The sequence below is a fragment of the Anopheles maculipalpis genome, chromosome X (genome assembly GCF_943734695.1).
Source record: "Anopheles maculipalpis chromosome X, idAnoMacuDA_375_x, whole genome shotgun sequence".
NCBI lineage: Eukaryota > Metazoa > Arthropoda > Insecta > Diptera > Culicidae > Anopheles > Anopheles maculipalpis.
The window spans coordinates 3,988,600-4,007,788 of NC_064870.1; the positions used below are offsets into that span (position 1 = coordinate 3,988,600).

A 19,189-nucleotide genomic window follows, 5' to 3' on the forward strand; every position below is an offset into this window, starting at 1 on the left:
AGCAACGAAGCAAACAAGTGTCCGTGATGCGTGTTGTGACGCGCGGTACCGCTTCCGTGGCTGGGCCAAATTGGAACTGGGACACGCGACATGGCGCACGATTTTGTGTGCGAGATTGCATACGTACGGGGGATTTTGTTATTTTAACAAGCGAGTAAGTGTGAGAGGGCGCGAGATTATAGACAAAACGGCAACAAGCGATATATGGGCGAATGGCGTATCTGTGCATCTTCGCAATTTGAAATCCTTGCTCAAAGGATTGTTACAACAACAGCTAGCAGCTTCCGCTAAGAAGCCGCGGCACGGTAGCTAAGGGATGCTGCGCGTATTTTGCCTTTTGCGTACGAAGGTCACCACTATCAGTATCCGAGACGCAGGGTCAGCTGATGATAAGCTTGTGGCCTCCATCGAACAGGCGATTTAGCACAGTGATAATGGTGGCCAGTTGATAGGATGCTGTAAGGTGTAACAGCAAAGTGTGCTAGCAGTCCATGGCAATGCACCAACACACCAAGGACGGTTCGTACAAGGATATAGGACTTGTTTGGAGTAGAACTAGTGATGGGTGCTCTGGAGTACATCTACGGTTGCGGTCCGATTCCAGGCCGTGTGATTCCAGGTCCGATTCCGAGGAAATGGAATCGAAGAATCCAATGGAATCGAAGGTCTAGAATCGTCGCAACTGTCCAGAAATATGGGTCTATTATTTTAATAACATGTGGCGTTGAAGTAGTTGGGTTCATGTTTATTGCATAGACGAAATTCGTAAATTATGTTATCCGAAATATTTTTTTTTCGGAATAATTTTTGTTCCAAATTTATTCTGAACGTTCACTAAATCGAACACAAAATTGTCTATTTGTTCTTCCAATCCAAACTAAGCGTAGCAACAGTGTGGAATATGCTCTTGTGGTAGAATTATTTAATTTCCAAAAGACCCCAGTTTTCTACAACCATGCTGACACAGCTTAACCACATACACACTATTTATGGTTCTGTATCGATTGCGGTGGTCTTGGTATTTTGTTTGGGCATTGCATATCGGGACACAAGCGTGTTTCATTACCATGGAGTGGCTCAACAAATAAGCCCATCCCGGTCCGGACCATACACACGCAAGCGACCGTGCTGTGGTGGTGCATTATCCATCCAATCGACCGTGTTTCCCAAGTGTTTCCTGCCGCAGCTCAATTTGTCTTGTGCCCGGTGTATTTCTCTCCTGCTCCGTGTGACCGTGATTTTCCTACTGGCGCATATTTCGTACCCATCACGTACCGGTGGGAAATTTGGAAACCCAGATCGTCCGGGTCAGTTTGAAACAGCAACACAAAAAAAAAGGTGATAACCTCAGCGCGGACGGACATTTTTGGCACACAAAAAAAGGGGAGAGTTTTTCGTACGTCTGGAAACAAGCGCTAAATCACGGTACGAACGTGATCCAGACGATTCGTTTTACGTTCATCTATCATCATCAGCGAAAAAAAAAAACGGGGGATAACATCGGACAGGCACACAACTGTCCGTTAAAAATGTAAAATATGAATGTAAAAATTAACATCATAATTCGTCGGAGAGTAGCTGATAGCGTGCGGTGCGAGCGATCTTTTCCGCTTCAGCTCTTACCTGTGCTCGGCTTTACGGTAGTATTTTTTAACTTGGCCATCTCCCGACGCCGCCATGCTGGTGGGGAAGGTCTGTGGTGACGGTAGCTCCGATATTGGATAGTACATGCTTCTCTGGTGCTTCGTAAGCGGCAGCGTCCACTTAGATCTCGTCACTCCGGTCGGTTGATTGCTGCTGAGAAAAGGATAAAATAATAGCTTCATTAATACGTTGCCGAAAGAAAGCGAAAAAAAAAACCGTTACGCTAACCGAAATTAAAAATTAAGAAACTTCAGTTGCATACCCAAAGGCGCAAAGGCGGGAAACCACGCTTTGCGGGGTAGCCTAACTTTCAGGCGGATTATTTTACGCACATCAGCAGAGGAAAAACTGGATGCTTTCACCCCATAATGTTTACCGGGCGGCTCTTGTCCGATGGAAAATGGTTTCCTTTATGAAGAAAAGCGTGCGGTGATTGAAATGTGGCACCATAATTTGAACGAAACCAGCAGAAGCTGGGAAAAATGCTTTTCCCTCGCACTGCCTGCCGTCGCCAGCCAATTGCAATTGCCACTGCAGCAGCATCAATGGTTATTATAAATAATTTCCGGATCCCTTTCTTCGACGGTATCGTTAGGATTCTCTCGTTTTGCTAACAATCTGTGGAAGTGTTCGATGATTACCAATGATGTAGGTGTGCTATGCTGCGGCTACATACACACATACGCAAGACAGTGCCATGATGCTGCTTTGTTGAGTGAGTGGGTCGTTTTCGCCATCATTATGGCTAAGGGAATGGATGTACCGTGTGGGTTGGTGTGCCGTGTGCTTGAGCACCCGATTCGGTCGAACAATTGTAATTGGAAGCAGAAGTTCTCGTGGTTGCCAGCATGCAATTGCACAGTTCGCACAATAACTTTCCCCATCGTTTTCTAGCGACTAGAAATAGTCTCTCGCCTGTAATTGAAGAATCAGCAAAAACGTGTCCAATAAATCACGAAAAATCAGTCGGCGAAAGGATGGAACTAGATGCTTGAGAGATACGATCGGTAAGGGAAGGATGATGATGATGCTGGGTTCTTATCTAAGATTTCACGGCCTTCTTCTTCTTCCGCTTCTGCTTGGGCTCCTCTAGAGACATCCTAGCCTAACCTTAAATGGCTTCTTTGACTTGGATTTAGCCGTAGCTGGATAATCAGTCGTGTCCGATATCCGGTCCGGTGCCGTCTGACGACCACGATACCCGTATAATAGATCATATCAAATGTAGAATTTTGCAGCAAAAAAAAAAAAATAGACTAATAGATAACACAGATATCACATTAGAGCTTCTAGATAACGTTGATGTGGAATTAATCAAAAGAGTGAAGATGTGTGTAATAAAAGTATTGCGTTAAAGTCACACACTCACAGGGTTTTAGAGAAACTACATCAAAACGAAGATACATCGTACCTGCTGCCCCCTATCACTGTAGAGTGGTAGTAAAAGATTTAAGGCTCCGACGAGCTTAGACCAGGCTCAATGGATGAGTAGTTCGAGAGCTCACTGCGGAAGCTTTCGAAATACGTGTTGGGTATTTGTTGGAGCATTATCGCTTGCTGATAAGGTTCCACCACTTCGCGTTGGCGGTCGTAACACAGCCATATAAAACACGATATCTCTGGCTTAAGTCTAGGCTAGAAGCAACTCAACCGACACCATTACTTTCCCGGTTACGGCAAATGTCAATCTTTCTTGAGGGGATGGAAATTTTCCGTCGAAGAATTGAAAATTGCAGCATTAAAATTAATTTTTATTCGCTGAACGAACTACATCAATTTACACGCACACACAAAACAATTACCCAAAGTCTAAGGGTTTTGTGCTTTCAATGTTGGGACCTTTTTGCCAAAAAAATGAGTCCAATTAAGCTAGTCGAGGATAGGTGCGAGCTATAGGAGCCTAGGGATTCGTATCATAGCTCTGTTAATCCTGTTTTATTGTCCTATAACAATAAAACTAGCGATCCGGAATTCGGAAGCGATTATCCGCTTACGAAGCGACACACACACACACATGCACACCCATTAAGCCTTCCGGTGCGGCATGCGGTAATAATCCTTTCAGCAAAAAGGCACCACCAGACGGAACGAGCTTGCCCGATTTTGAAACATTTAAGATGAAAAACAAAACACAGGAAGTACGGTAGTATTTAACTCTGCTTAGCGTTTTAAATGCTGCTCATTCATATAGGCTTACGAGTCTTTTGTGTCCGAGGCGCCTCCGTTGGTTTAGTTTTAAAACAACGGTGAAAGTCCACCAGAATTCGGAGCTATCCAGTCCAGTCCAAAGGCGTCCAGAGGTTGCAAATTCGCGTCGCCGCAAATGACAAAATAGCGAGTGCTTCCCACTCTAAATTAGCGATGTGTCAAACTCATACTGATTCTTGAGTCGGATTGTAATGGAAAGAGATGTCAGTAAATTTGTTTCCGTCTATAAAGTTAAACAAGTGACACCTAGGACGAGATATTGATTGGTCGCCTCAGCTTTGCTTTATGGCAAGCTTTCGAGAGGTCAACCCTTTTATGACTGTGGCACATACAAAATCGAGTTGAGTATCATTTTTAGGATGTGTAAGAGCACTGGTAGTTTGCAAATAATTGGTGTAGAGTTGAGGCTACACTAGGGTGTCCTTATGCCTATCAATATAAGGTGGAACGCTATCCAGACTTGGTCTGGACGATATTCGGTTAACACACTTTGCAAGATGCGTTCCTGAGCACCGTCGTCTATCCGGATTGCTCTAGAGAACAACAACGTAGCAGGGTTGTCGGAATTCTTCACAGTATCTGAGGACCAGTTTTTGATACATATTTGCACGTGTTGCTGGATATAACTATTGAAACTTTGGAAATATAACTTTGGAAACTGTAGCAGGTCCATCGATAGGGCTTTAATCAACAGTAGCCTCATTACTTAACGGGCCAGATTCAAAAGGACTCGAGAGTCGCATCCATTTTAAACAATAAAATGTCAGACTAAGATTATTAAGGTAAGAAACATCGCTTACAAAAGACACAAAATAATTCTCCGATCATTCGAATGAAGACTCTGTTTTGTCACCGTATTATGACACGAGTAGCACCATGACATACTTTGCGAGGCTTACTCGAGTTAATAGTCACTGCGTGCGGTAAAATACCTCAACCTAGTTTCCGGTGAATATGCTCCACGGGCTCCACAGGCTTAATGATTCCAACCACCCACATCCGCTTTCGCCATACGTGATTTATTTTGTTCAATCTAATCATTTCTGTATGCTCAACAAAAATATGACGGGTTTTTTTTTCTCACACTGCTCGGTAGTACAACAGAAAAGTGTGCCTAAGCTGCGGCATGATCCTTCCCAAACGACACGGGTTCTCTTACCATCTTTCTCCGCTGGAAAGAAAGGAAACCCATTCAACCATTGCAACAAGATACATATTTACCAAACACGAGACTCCGGCTCTCCTTACCGAATTGGAGTTAGTTTACCAGGATGGGGAGGATGGTGAGAAACAGAGCGCCTCCGTTGCTGCATGTTGCTTCAAACCTGCGAACAAACAGTGCCACGGTACACGGATACAGTGTAACATGGGAGCGATGGAAAGGAGGCGACGAAGTACATACCAACCAAACAAAAAAAAAGGAGAAAAAGTTATACAACTGCCCCCAACTACTTTACCAGTTGCGGCTTGTTATCGCGTGTTGTGACAGCGTCTCAGCGGACTCTACGGTGGAAACATCCTCAACTGGCATGATGCAGTAGAGACGCGTCCAAGATAATCCGAGCCACACCCACCTCCCCATCCAACAGCCAGTTGCCAAGGGGATGTGTGGGCTGCGTGTGGGTATGGGTTAAACGAACTTTTTCACGAGGGAAGATAAAAAAAAAACACACCAAGCGAGGGAAAACTGGTAAAAAGTCTAAAAATTAGGACAACGTACAAAAAACTATGAGCTTTTCCGACCGCTTTTCACTGCGGGCCGACTGATAAGCCGATTTTGGTAGCCGACCGCGAATCGTAACCATGGCCACTGTAGCCAGAGGTGGATATGCGTGGGCGTGTGTATTTTCTAGTACGCCGCGTCAGTAAGTGCTTTCTGTGAGGTTGGCTCTGTTGGCAACGGCCTAGTTGTCTGTTTGTTGTTTACGAAGCTGCTTTTTACCCATTGGGATGTGCTTACTTTTTATTTACAATTTAATTTCACACCATCTCTAGACACTTTACAGAAAACTGGGTTCTCTTGAACTTCTTTTAAAACTTCTTACTCGAGGAGATAAAAGTCTTCCTCGTCAACCGGGTTCATACGGGATGTATATTTAAGTTAAGTTAATGTACTCATATCTACATTACGAATGTAAAGAGCCGCAGAAGAACGAACCCTAGTAGATGGTCATCATCAGTGATATTGGCGTTTGCTGCTGTACAACTAGGTAAGGTAAGGCGACAATGGCGCCGGTCTTCACACGGCAGGACCAAGTTGCAAATTCTGATGAGTGAGTACTGACATTCCAACTACCTGGTGTCAGCAAGTTTAGAAGTCCAAGTCCTAGAAGGAGTCGTTAAGTCAAGTAGAATCGATCAGAGTTATTCTGGCTAAAGCTTAAGCTGACAAGTAGTTGGGAAGTTTCGGATGCCGAGATGGTAGAGACTGACCCGTTCTTTCTGAGGACATTAGGACATAGACTCTCTCCAAAACAGACGGGACAAAGGATTGAGGATCAATACGATGAAGACAAAAGTACCTGCGGGCCTGGGGGCTCTGACCGTGATAGATTTGAAAATTACGGGAGTACCCATCTCATATAGGCCCATCTCATTTAGCCGGATTTCAAATCTTATCCGGATCATTCCTCCGAGGACTGACTATCGAACTACGTGATATCAGTAAGTCTTCGTATGGCATGACTGGTGTGACCTCGGTCGTTAAGCCAAAGAAGAAGGTATTCATTCTTGGAAACCTAGCCGATATTGAAAATGTATGTTTTTGAGAGCTTGTTGCGTGAGATATTCAACGACCTGTTAGATCATGACGGCTCTATACTGGCTTACTAGATCTATTGATAACCACTTAGTTGGATGGTCAGTCCTCACTACCAGTGAATGCTCCGGATGGGATCTGATGACCCCGTAGTAGACATTCTACTCGGTTAAAGACAAACCGACTCTATTGGAAAGTCAGCAGGAGGAAAAAAAATGCAAAAATTGAAGCGTGGGAAACACTTTTCGCACCCTCGCAAAGGACCTTTACCTCATCCATCCACACGTACCTCCAAACCAGCTTGAAGGTCAGCCCGAATGGACCTTCGCGTATGGAACGCGCACGGGCGTGTTGTTTTTGCTTCATTTTTTCTCGACCATCTCTCATCTTTAATTTCATCGCAATGCAGCTAAAAATACGTCCGCTAACGTGTTTGGTATACGTGTATCTACCACGTATGGTGACCTTATTTACAGACCTTCCCTCTTCCTCTTCCCCCACTCTCCCATCCCCAATCCTGCCCTTTCTGGCCTATCGCGCGTACATCATTGTCGCCAAGCGTGGTGGCCGATAAGGCAAAAAAAAAAAAAGCGTCTCATCGATGCAAACCGGTCCGGACTGCAGATATGCGGCAGAGAATTAGATTTGTTTGGTGTTATATTTTTGCATTCGAGCGGTACCCAACGCTTTTGAGTGGAAAATCGATCCCACCGTAACCCGATGTAAGGTAGTGGGCGGGTGCGCGGGTTATGATGTGTTCATACACCTTCTCCCATTTCATTTAGGCAACAATAAATGAAATATTCTGCTGACATTAAGGTTGGGAAGGACATACTGCCCAGACAACACTAGTACAATGAGGCCCATCAAGGGGGATGGGTCCGACAAAAGAGAAATGATAAAATCGAAGCGTACGTACAATTTAAACGAACTTACCTGAAGTTGGGTGTTGCAGGCCAAGGCAACTTGGCTTCTTTGTTGTTGAGGTGGATGGTTGCTGCTGCTGCTGCTGCTAGTGAGCTATGGTTAAGTTTGAGTGGCGAAACAGGATAGCAATAGATAGTTGCTTGAGTGCACAGCTGATCCGGAACTGGATGCACTTCACGGATTCAGTATTCCGACCCGGCAACCCGTACGGTGCCGCAGTGTGGCACACCAACACGGACAGGCGCGCATAGGCGACAAGGACACTGCGACAAAGGAACACCTTTTAGCCCACTTGTAAAACACAAACACGCACAATACACGGTGGGATTTTCGATGTTACTGGAATTTTATCTTTGCAGCAAATTAGTCACTTTTTCCCCATCTGGAAGATGAGGTAACACACACACCAAGGCACAAAAACACACGCAAGTGAATGTGCAAATAGGCGGAGGTTGGCAGCCAACAACAGCCAAGCGAACCGGGGATGGATATCGCGGAATATCGTACCTTAGAGCGGAATGACAGCGTACAGCGAAAGAAGTTTGACGTTTTTTACACGGCAAATGTTTACAATTGAGACGATCAGCTGTTTTGTTTGCGTCCCGAATCGGTGCGCAACTTCGGCTGTGTTGTGGTACCGCCAGAAACTGATGCAGCTGTACGATGAAAGGTAAAGTTAATTAAATTGTGCTACCTTGCTGCTAAAGACGTTAAATTATCGTTCCCTTCGCGAAAAGATAATGCATTCGCGGCACGTCAGGGGTAGGCAATCTTTACTGCAAGAGACGAGTTCGAAGATTTGTTTCTTAGACTAAGGCAGCCCCTGGCGAAATTTGTTTGTTACTATATTTCAAAAAAAAAAACGCCTATATGTATGCAAAGGGAAGCACATGTCGCCAATGGTTCACAGTGTTAGTGTAGTTTAAAATTGTTTGAATAATTAGTTGGAAATATAGTTAAAATTTGAAATTAAATTCCTTTATTTTTTATTCATGTAGGATGGCCAGGCCGTATTGCACATAAATTTCTACTCTCCCCCTCAAGTTTTACTAGTTTTTTTTCTAGTTTCACTTTCTTTTTTATTTACTAGTTTTTTCCCTTAAAGCTCGAGACTTTTACCGTTAAACCAGTTAAGTTCGATAACAATTTTGTTTAACTTTATGCGTACAATTATCGTTTCGAGTGCACAACCCCTGATTGGAATGACAATTCTAGCTGTCAACGTGCCGGAAAACCTACCAGCTTAGGCTGTGGTCAAAACACAGCATAAATAGAAAAACTGCTTGGTAGAAATAATATGAAAATAAATTTCGCATGGGATCAGTTTTCGATTAACAAGGGTAATAAAATGTGTGAACGCAGCCTCACTGATACACGTGCGGATTAAAAACGCTTAACGCTATGCTTTGCATGGAACACGAAGGAAAAACGCTTCGTGTGTTTGTTTGTTTTTGGGTGGCAAATTTGAATTTCACACAAGCTACAATCATTCGGGCCCACCAGCATTGTTTTTAACCGCTCACGGCGCGAACGAAACGAAAAAAAAACAACATTCAATGAAAAGTAAATTGTTTAACATTTGCCATTCAGTGTATTGGCCTACGCAACCTTTGTACCATAAGTAGGCGGAGAAGAAAAACCAGAGCAGTGGGGCATTTTTAAATTTATATTTGATGAACGTGTTTTGTCACATTGCGCAGAGTGCTCTTCTTTCCAGGAATTGCGGTAATCCTGGCTCAGCTGCTTCATAGAAATATGTACACCCACCTCGGGTTGGGGTGGTACCATTTTTCAGCCAAGGTTTTTGAATGATCGAGCCAACAAACAGACAACGGGCATGATTTTTTGTGTGTTGTTGTTGGAGCCCGCTGCATCGGTTGTTTTGCTTCTATTTATCAATTCGTCGAATTTGGCCTAGTTTCAGGCGGAAGTGTGAGGCTGCTATTATTGTAGAATTTTTAATACACAAAAATTAACAATTCTGATTTAAATGCTCAGCAAAAAAAAAAAAAAACCGGAAAATAGAAACGCTCGTGTTGTTCGAACCACAGGCAAAATGTGAATTTAATTAAACACCCATCCATCAATTTAACTTTGCGTGCGTACCAGGTATTGTGGCACCGGTGCACTGCTATTTCTGGATTTTTGGTTTATGTTTTTAACGTCCCAGTGCCAGCAGGCAAAGGATATGGGGTACATGCTCGCAGTCGGATCGGATGTGTTGCGTCGTGAAAGACATTTAAACAGCTCAGCGCTTCAAGTGTAGCAGCAATTGTAACTTCATTCGCAACCGAAGCAAATACGCGTGTCGCTCGATCGTAATCGTGCACGCACCGGATGCCGGTTGAATTCTTGTGACAGTGTTAGCCCATTAACCGCCCTCGCCGGCGCAACAACGTGTGTGGATCTGGCGGGCTGTGTGTTCCACACACGCTCTGTGCGCATGGAATCGTAATTCGTGTAGCGTGATGCAATCGATTCCAGCATGGGTTGTAAATTTGGTGACCGTTTCCTTCCAGCCACCCTCCTCCTGCCCTGCCAATACGTATATCACTTGTTTCGGGTTTTTTTTTGGGGTTGCGTTCATTGAAGCGTACTGTCACGATGGGTGACATGGTACCAGTGGTTTTGGTCTCAGCGACAAGATGAGTACAATTTAATCGATCAGCTTTATTGATTCGGGGCGACAAAAGGTTTTTCTTTTTGGTACATTTAATGGAGACATTTTTTTCTCGATAGAGGGAGAAAGAGAAAGAGAAAGAGAGAGAAATTCAACATTTCCGATACTTAAATGGAGAAAGTGTCACGTGTCGGATAGTGTGACCACACGCTGTCACTGACTGCCATTTAAAATAGAGACAGTTTGCTATAGCTGTGAATATGTAAATTTGCTTTTACTAAAATATGGCTTGAAACGAGTCAACTTTCTTAAATAGGCTCCCAAAGCACCATAGCACGAAGAGAAAAACCATTTTGAAACACCGTAAGAATAAACATTTCACCCTTTCAGGGCTTTCTTAAAATGCCTTTTAACGATTTTAAATCTTCCATTCATCGTCTCATTGCCCTCAATGCACCCTTCACTGATTGTGTCTAATGTTATCGTTTGATGCAGATCTTAACACCAGGGTCTTAGGACGCTGTGATCGATCACAGTGCCAATAAAAATGCATATGCACCGCAACACCGTGCTTTGCTGTTGATTCCTTCGCTCGCTTCAGCACCGCTTACGCCGGCGTTTGCCGGCCATGCATGCTCGCGTGCCTTGATGAATAATGCAGCCCGGGTACCGAGGGTTGGACAAGATGCAAAATCTGCCACCGAGAGTAATGCATCGGGCTGACCCGGGCCTACAAATGAAATGCGGCCCGGCGGATGAAGTATGCATCCACGCTTCGTGCACGGAATGGCAAGCTCTGGCGTGCCAAGTGGTTGCTACAAAACCCCGTAGTGGGGCGGGACAGGTTCATGCAGCATTGGTAATGGAAACATTGAGCTGGAAAGATTGCATAATTGTATGTGCGTGTGTGTGAAAATCCTAAAAAGGGCAGCAAAAGGGAGCAATATGCAACTTGGGCTTCTAAGAATTCGAGCAACAGATCTCGGCCACAAGCGTAAAGAAACGCACCCAGACATTGCCTTTTGAATCGGAGAATGTTTCATTAGTTTAGACAGCACGGCAGTTTGAATGCAACCACGGATACGTGTCCTGCGCAGACAATAAAGTATGCACCGTACCAGAGGCTACGATTGATTTACACACTTTGTGAATAGTGCTCGTGTTTGATTAATTGATTCTACCAAGGCCTGCGGGTAATTTGATGCATAAATTCTAAGTTTAATTGTGTGAGACAATAAATGAGTTCTGTGGTCTGTGGCCTGAACCCAGTTATGAATAGCGCTTGGAAGACTCCGTGTCCGTGTCCTAGGATATAGTGTGTTCGACTTGTTTGCTGCTTAGGTCAATTTCGATTTGTTCGAGTTTCGATTCGATTTGAGAGTTGTTCTGGTGGAAGCTTAAGCCGCCAGTATTTGGGGAGCTCTGACGGCCGAGATTTTCCTGACATACTCTAACGGCAATGGTGTATGCTACTGAAGACCTTTACAAGACGGACGACTTCTGCTTAGCCAATTTCTGGAAGCAAAATTGCTTAAAAGAAATTCGCTTATCTGTGGAAATTAGAAACTTTACATGTACAAGTATCTCCCGATATTATTAACAGCGAATTAGACTCGCTAACCCTCTCCAGGTTAAGGTTTCCTGCTTGCTGTTTAACATCGCAATTTGCTATTTGTTATGAGAAGCCCGGGCCTCGACATCCGGGGCACGATTTTCACCCGATCTCTCCAATCTCGAGGCTTCGGGGATGACATATGCGACACAGGATTGAAGATTAATGCTATTAAGACAAAGTGCCTGCTGAGCGAGGTCCTCTGACCGTACTAGAGCCCGACTCGGAAGCAGATTATCAGTTAACGGGAACGATTTTGAGGTAATAGAGGAGTTCTGCTACCTTGATACGCACGTAACTTCGGATAACAAGCTAAGCAGCGATATCCGATGGCGCATTGCTCAGGCAAATCGAACGATGTGTCTAGTTATCCGGGTACGAGTCCTGGACTATGCTGTCGTAGGACTCCAATACACTCGCTATTTTTTAGTGCTCAGTGGTAACGACTACCTTTGACAGTGTGTGCGAGATGTGCAACTAGTCAGAGCTGGAAGGATACGTTGGTTGGGGCACGTGATGACAATGTCGGACTCATGCCCCAGGTGGTCGTCTTGGAATTCTGCAGCAGGTCCAAGCAGGTTTTAAATTAAAAAAAAAATCACACAATGCCATGATAGGATCATAAGGCGCAAGCTGTCATACTTAAAATAAATAATCAACAATGTAATGATCAAAAACTGATGCAAATGCTTACTCTCCCCTACAAAACATTTTAAAATTAATGACTTTACATTTAATTGTAAATCTTTATTGCTAACGAAATCGCCCACAGTGCATTGTCCCCCTGTTCTGTCACTGATCAAACAGGAAACATGATGGAAAACAATAGCGTGTAAATGGTTCATTCACCAAAACCACAAACTACAATCCCCTCCCCCCCATCCCACATTGTCATTCCGACCCGCCGTGTCTGCGTGTACCGCGGCCGGACACAGCGAACTAACAAGGTAACGAGATTTGATAATGTGCGACACAGCAGGCGTGATTGCGGAGCGGTGCACGAAAGAAAGGGGGACGGTACCTTTCCCTTCGTACCTGGGCTCGCTGTGGGGGGAGGGGGTTCGCACTCCATAATTATCTCATTAACGTTGCCCCTTTTCGAGGGCAAAGCGTTTTTTGTTTAATGCTCGCTTTGCTGTTTTTTCTCTCTCCGTTTGCTTCTTTCGCTAGAATCTGACCCTACGTTCGTCATTTTAAGTTCGTAATTGTTAGGCCGTAATTGCCGGTAATCAGTTTGCTTTGCCGATACCGTCCAAAACGCTTGATCGGTGGAGGTTGCATACCTTGACGGTGTTTTTTTTTTTAAACTGTATATTTTCTTGCTTAATGTGAAGTTTTTGAAAACTAATAAAATGTCCGGTGGGGGTGCTGAGATATTGCATAAGAAATTACACTACACATAGTATAGTAAAATGGAGTTTTTGACATTAATTAGTCGGGGTGGATCGCTGGCCGAGCGAGGTACTGGTACCGGTTTTGACACAGTAGGGACTGAGGTTCGAATCCCAACCGGACCGTTTCCCAGCACTGAACAATTACTTATCGGAAAACGTGGCGCCATTTATCCAAGTAAGTAAGCTATTAGAAAAGAAGCCCGTTTCTCATATATGATTTCTAGACATAGAAATCATTCTCAGTAGGAATATCCATCATGAACAGTTTAACTTTACAAAGAAAAAATGATCTCGGATATCAGTCATACTCCACTTCTTGTGGAACAACCTATTTATAACCTCCAGAGATCTTGGTATGCCCCTTATAAGGAGTCAAGACTTTGATAATTAACGAGCCTTCTTGCCAGTGTTGGAAAAAGGGAATTGAAGTATACTTTGCATTTGCGAATAGTTCTCTCAGTACATTGAAGTGAGGACTCCCGGTAGCTCTAGAGCCTGAATCTGCTGTGCAAAATTATACCAAAAAGTAAAACGACAGACAAAAACCCACAAGAGTATAGCAGGCTGGAAGTAGGACCAAAGACACTCCCCATAAAAAAAGCTCTGCCAACGAAATGTACACCAACGTTGCTAAGTAGCAGCTGTACAAACAACGTTCGACAGTTAATGATTCATATCTATACGTGGTCGATGATGTGATTGGAAAATATGCATCATCTTGTACTTCTCGCAATGCTTCCTTTAACCGCATCCCCACAGATTTACCGTACACAGAGCGTGGCATAGAAAGTAATACCTAGCTAATGTTTGGCTGACTGTTGCGCTTGCCAGCCATATTTGTCACAAACATCACAGACGAACGCACACGATTTCGATCGAAACACTCGAACCTATAAGTCTATATGGATCAATTATTCATTCCAAAAGATTCTAGCTTTTGGGGCTGTTTTTATGGTGGATAATGTGCTGCAAGTTTGTCTTGAAGTTGAAGAAAAAACAACAAACCACTCCGCCAGACAATGAGTGCCTTTCGACAAAACCACGCTCGTGTCTGGATGACTGGGCAGTGATTGGATCGTTTCTCGCAAGGACAACACAGTTACAACATTTCCATTTTACCAAACACCCATCCCAGCCGACATTCTTCCTTTGCACATCTGCTTATCCTGGCTGTCGACTCTCCTGTGGAGAGGGAGTGAGTCTTTTTTTTTTTGGTTGCAATGTATCCAACGTTATGTTTTGATTCATCCTGCGAAAAGGCATGCTCCCTTTTTTTTTGCCCTCCCATTATACTGATCCGTGATCATGTTTCAAAGGTTTGACAAGGATGCCAGTTTGTTGTGTGTCTGAAAGCAAAACCGCTCCGGGAACCTCCGTCACACCATCTCTGCATATCGATTACTGAACGGTTAGTCGGATGATTTTAATATTTATAGAGCAAGTCAGTGAGATTTTCCGGTGTGATTTATTGCTGGCAAATGGGTGCCAATGTGATGTGCCTCAATGAATAAGTAAATAATGGCGCACACGAGAGGCACGGGACGGTCGATGGCAGCAATTGGTTGGTGTGGGAGAACGTTTTTCTGTTTTGCTGTTGACAATACAGAACCGGAAATGGAATGCTTTGATAGCTTCGTTTATGGTGAGAAGATATTTAAGAGCGAAAGTATCCAGCGTGATTTATTGGGTACGTATGCAAATACATCTTGCTTGATGTGTTATGAAATCACACACACAGGACACAACTCGTGTGTAAGAATTTGAGAACACAACGAGAAGAATAGAAAATGTGAGCATTTTTTTTGCAACTTTGAGTCATTAGACTTCATTCGTAGCCATTTGTTAAGTTTGTTGAATTTAGGGCAGCTTTTTGGTAGAGGCGACAGAGGCATCTGTGGTCTTTACACAGCAGGACCGATCCCATTCGGTACCCCTTAGTGAGAACTCACTACAGTAGGCCTGACCTAGAAGATCGTTAATCCAAGAAGAAGAGGGGGAAGCATTTTTAAAGTTCCTGACGGACAACCAGACATCAAATTGATTCCCAAGTAGCCTGTACCGATTCACTAAAGTAATTGGTCGAATGAAACATGAGTCCTTTGATCGTTGGCATGGAAGCTGGACGACGTTTGAGAGTTTCCTAATGCACGCGTTCGACAAAAAATGACGAAATTTATGTAACTTGGTGTCCTGAGTTGGTGTTCCAATAGCATCCAACAGTGCAATGAAACGTGTCCCCATTCGCCGGGAGTGCTGTAACCTTACCAACGACTAGAACGTAACGCAAATCATCCCTACGAAATGGGATGCTTCCTGCGTCCTTTTTCCCCTCTACAGCTTCTCACTGACAGCACCTTTAGCACAAATTGTTGGAAAATTTGCCGACTGTGTGTAGTGTAACAAATAAAAAAGGGCAAGCAAAATGGCAAACCATCACTCAAGACAACCCAGAGATCGACCTACTTTGCCGCAGAAACTAGGCGCGCCCGTACAGCCCATGGTTCGGTCGAGGTGCACGTGCACTTTGCTCACCTCGCTGACGTTCTGGCGCGGTTATGGGAGGCGGACCAAGTGAATGGAAGGGGGCCAATGTTTCGCACTACTTTTTCGGCCAACATCCGCCGCGCCCCGTGGCACCCCGTGTTCGCCACCTTGCGCGTACGGGCGATAGAAAAGCGAAAGTGAACTCACGTGCAGCGTTGCAACTGCATTGTGCGACACAAAAGCCGGTTCTAGACGCGCGCGCGCACGTTGACCTCCACAGTTGGACCCAGCGCTCCCGGCTGCTGGGCACGCCCCACGGGCGACATTGCGTGTGCGTATTGCGTAGAGGCGTTGTCTGCTGGCGTCTATGCCGCGGCTGATCTGATAACCCGCCAGCTGGCTCTCATACGACGCGTTCGTCCACTCGCCGCCGTCTCTGGTTGGTCTGGTTGAAGGGGTGTCAAAAGTGAACGTAAAATGGTGCTTAGATAAGTTCTTGCTTGTGAGTGGAGATGCTTGGATGCGTGGTGGGTACCTCTACCGAACGGTGAGGCTCGGACTTCTTGGTGCAACGGCTCTTCGCAGTACCTTTGGGTGATAACCGGTGTTCCGGTGGAAGGGTAGATGCTGTTGGCAGGAGCTTTGCTCATGATCGAGATGGGGAATGGGTGCAAATCGCAACGTCTGTATAAAAGCAGCGGTTCGATGGGTTAGACGGCATCAGTTCACCAGCTGAGATCTTCGAGTGCATTAGCAGCCCCGACAGTCTTCAATCAAATTCCAATCAACCCACCTAAGCTTCTAGCAAAAATGGCCTTCAAGGTAAGCAGATTGTCGAAGAAGTGTGCGGAATACTCAAACTGCTCCAAAAGTGCAACAAAACATCCAATATAGTGCTCTGCAACTAGAATTTCGAATCTCTAGAACCCAAGACGTTCATGGTCAAGAATAGTCGGAATTTTTGGAGCTGTAGACGAGGACTCTAGATTGTTGCTGCAAGCTAGAACTTTGGATACAATATCTCTAGGATCTCTAGGATCAAGAATAGTCACAATTGTTGGAACCATAGGCCAAGAACTCTTGCATGTTGGTGATAGTGTTTGTGTGTGTGTGTGTGCTCTGATGATAAGCTCTAATATTGTACGCGTTCGTCTCTTCAGTTTGTCATCCTCGCCGCACTCGTTGCCGCCGTCAGTGCCGGTGGACCTGCTGCTTACTCGATTGCTTCGCCGAGCGTGGATTACCACTCTGTCGGTGCCTCGCACGAGCACACCGTCAAGGGTCTGTACGGTCAGAATGTGCTATCCCAGTACTCGAAGGCCGTCGACTCCGCACACTCGTCGGTGCGCGTCCACAGCTCGCGTCTGAGCAACGATGGATATGCGTACGCCCCAGCCGTTAAGTACGCCGCCCCGGCCTATGGTAAGTGCCAGGTGCCAGCGAAATCTTACTGCGGATCATCCGCTGTAGCGGATGAATGAACTAACTAACAGCATCCTCGGTATCGTCTCCCTTTCCCCAGCTGCCCATTATGCCGCCCCGGCCGTCCACTACCCAGCTGCCGCCCACTATGCCGCTCCAGCCGTCCACTACCCAGCTGCTGCACACTACGCCGCCCCCGCTGTCCACTACCCAGCTGCACACTATGCCGCTCCCGCTGTCCACTACGCTGCCCACGCCCCGATCGTTAAGGCCGCTTACCCTGCTGCCGTTGCCGCCCCGCTGGCCTACAAGTAAGTAATTTGGGACCACCGCACAGTCACCCGTACCCATCACTCGCGTCCTTCTTCTGTTCGTAGGGCTCCGCTGGCCGCTCCTGTAGCTGCCGTGCACGGTGGTTCGGTCGTGCAGTTCGCCGGTCTCGGTGCCAGCTACGCCTGGTAAGCAGCTTCCCGGAAAAATCCCGACTCCGCATGACCTGGCCTGACTGGAACACTTTCGCACTGAGCCGAACGGCCGAGCATGCCGCTGGCAGGCAGTAGCAATAGCTTTATCCTTTAGAAAGCAAAACAACAAGAAAAAGAAGCAAGTCACACAAAGTCAAACAGCAGCTTAGTACCTAAGTTCTCTAGATTCATGTATGCATCGAACGAAGTGAACGACGAAGAGCAAGGATGAATAAATTGTGGAATAGTGGCGCAGTAGTGTTTGGTGCGCCGGACGTAAGGAAATTATTGTGATATTTTCATTTCTTACTTCGATTACTCCTACCGCGGGGTCGGGATGTTTGGTTGTGCAGTTGTAAGCAGGATTTGGCAGCAACGCCTTTCACATGGCGGATCTCGGATTAACACAGCCTATCCGGAGCCTTTTCCTTCGCCTGTAAGTACTTATTATTGACGAGTGTTGTCTGACAACTAGTCTCCAAAAAAAAAGCACTCAAACCACCTTGATTAAATAAGCACAAAATGGTGGATGCTAGAGTTGTTATCATTTCACGAATTCTGATGCTCACTCAAGCAGCCAACAAAAAGGCTCTTGCAACATCTCCACAATCTGTTTATAGCACCAAGATGGTGGTTGTACACGGGATATATTACTTATGGCGCCGCCCATTTGAAACATCGCCAGCTGACAGTTGTGAGCCTGTCAGGTGAAAATAAAAAAAAAATAAACAAGAAAATAACAGGAACAAAATGTTGTTCCTCTTCCCACCCGAAAAAAGAAGGCCTCAGTATTTTAATTCCCAGTTTTGGTCCTGCGCTTGAGAGCGCTCACGGAAGATGGCGGCGTGCGGTGGATTTTCAACTCAACAGCGGCTAATTGTATTCCGGCGAAGCAGATGGCGTGGTGGGAGGTTTATTTGCTGTGAAAATGGAATAAAATTTAATCGCGCTACAGTCGCGAACAATGCGCACCGGATCGGAAGGACTTCAGGACGTTCCACTTGAGATTCAGTGGAAGACAAATTCCTCTTGCTGGTTGGTTGCTACATTCTTTGCATTGGCGAAGATTTGCATCCCTAAGCCGGCAATTGTCCTCCGAAGTGAAGGGGAAACACACATAAAACGGAACGTTTCATCGGGAACGCCAGCAAATTGTACAACTACAAGCGTAAATGGAACAGCTGGCCTTGAAAATGGGTGAGAATTAATCAATTCAGGAAGTTAAATCATTCGGCGATGAATTATAAACGAAAGAGTAGATATCGTACCAATGGGAAATGATTGGTGTTTTGTGTCAAACAGTCGACAAGTGCCTGACAAACTTTGCGCACCCTAAGCACCGTCGGACGACTGGTTTGCTGTGCATTTTATCTCCGGATCCAGATGTTCCGTTCGTCGGTACGAAGCACAATCTGATCATTAACCGGTGGCCGTCTTGTCACCACAGCACAGCATCCAGCCCGGGGGTCGCTGTAGAATGGAAGTCCTCCCATCCGATCTGCTGCCAGCATAAATTATGCAAAACAAAAGGGATCCGCTGGTTTTTCTTTTCTCCTCAGCAGCACTCACAGCCCAGCGTTACCGTTTAAAATTGAGCGGCATTAAACTTGCAAGAATTAAGCGTGGATGCTACCTTCCGGTGCACAAACCGCACCG

General features: G+C 45.4%; 3 protein-coding genes across 6 annotated transcripts in view; 2 read left to right on the forward strand and 1 right to left on the reverse strand.

The window, feature by feature from the left end:
* The window catches only part of LOC126558897 (V-type proton ATPase subunit d), a 401,974-nt gene that overhangs the window by 274,243 nt on the left and 108,542 nt on the right, over window positions 1-19,189 (forward strand). The gene's annotated exons all lie outside the window — the stretch shown is intronic.
* The window catches only part of LOC126556704 (negative elongation factor D-like), a 173,106-nt gene continuing 167,307 nt past the window's right edge, over window positions 13,391-19,189 (reverse strand). The window contains exon 4 of the mRNA XM_050212150.1: window positions 13,391-13,401. The gene's annotated coding sequence lies outside the window, so the exon portion shown is untranslated. The remainder of the gene's footprint in view (window positions 13,402-19,189) is intronic.
* On the forward strand, window positions 16,413-17,531 carry LOC126560800 (cuticle protein 16.5). The gene is made up of 4 exons (XM_050216755.1): window positions 16,413-16,469; window positions 16,808-17,069; window positions 17,170-17,380; window positions 17,447-17,531. The coding sequence occupies exons 1-4, from the start codon at window positions 16,458-16,460 to the stop codon at window positions 17,529-17,531; spliced, it is 570 nt and encodes a 189-aa protein (XP_050072712.1). The 5' UTR covers window positions 16,413-16,457.

Bases quoted from the DNA above. Each gene is read 5' to 3' on its own strand.
- LOC126560800 (XM_050216755.1), top strand. The intron at 17,070-17,169 runs GTAAGTGCCAGG...CCCTTTCCCCAG, and splicing joins GTACGCCGCCCCGGCCTATG to CTGCCCATTATGCCGCCCCG. The intron at 17,381-17,446 runs GTAAGTAATTTG...TTCTGTTCGTAG, and splicing joins GCCGCCCCGCTGGCCTACAA to GGCTCCGCTGGCCGCTCCTG.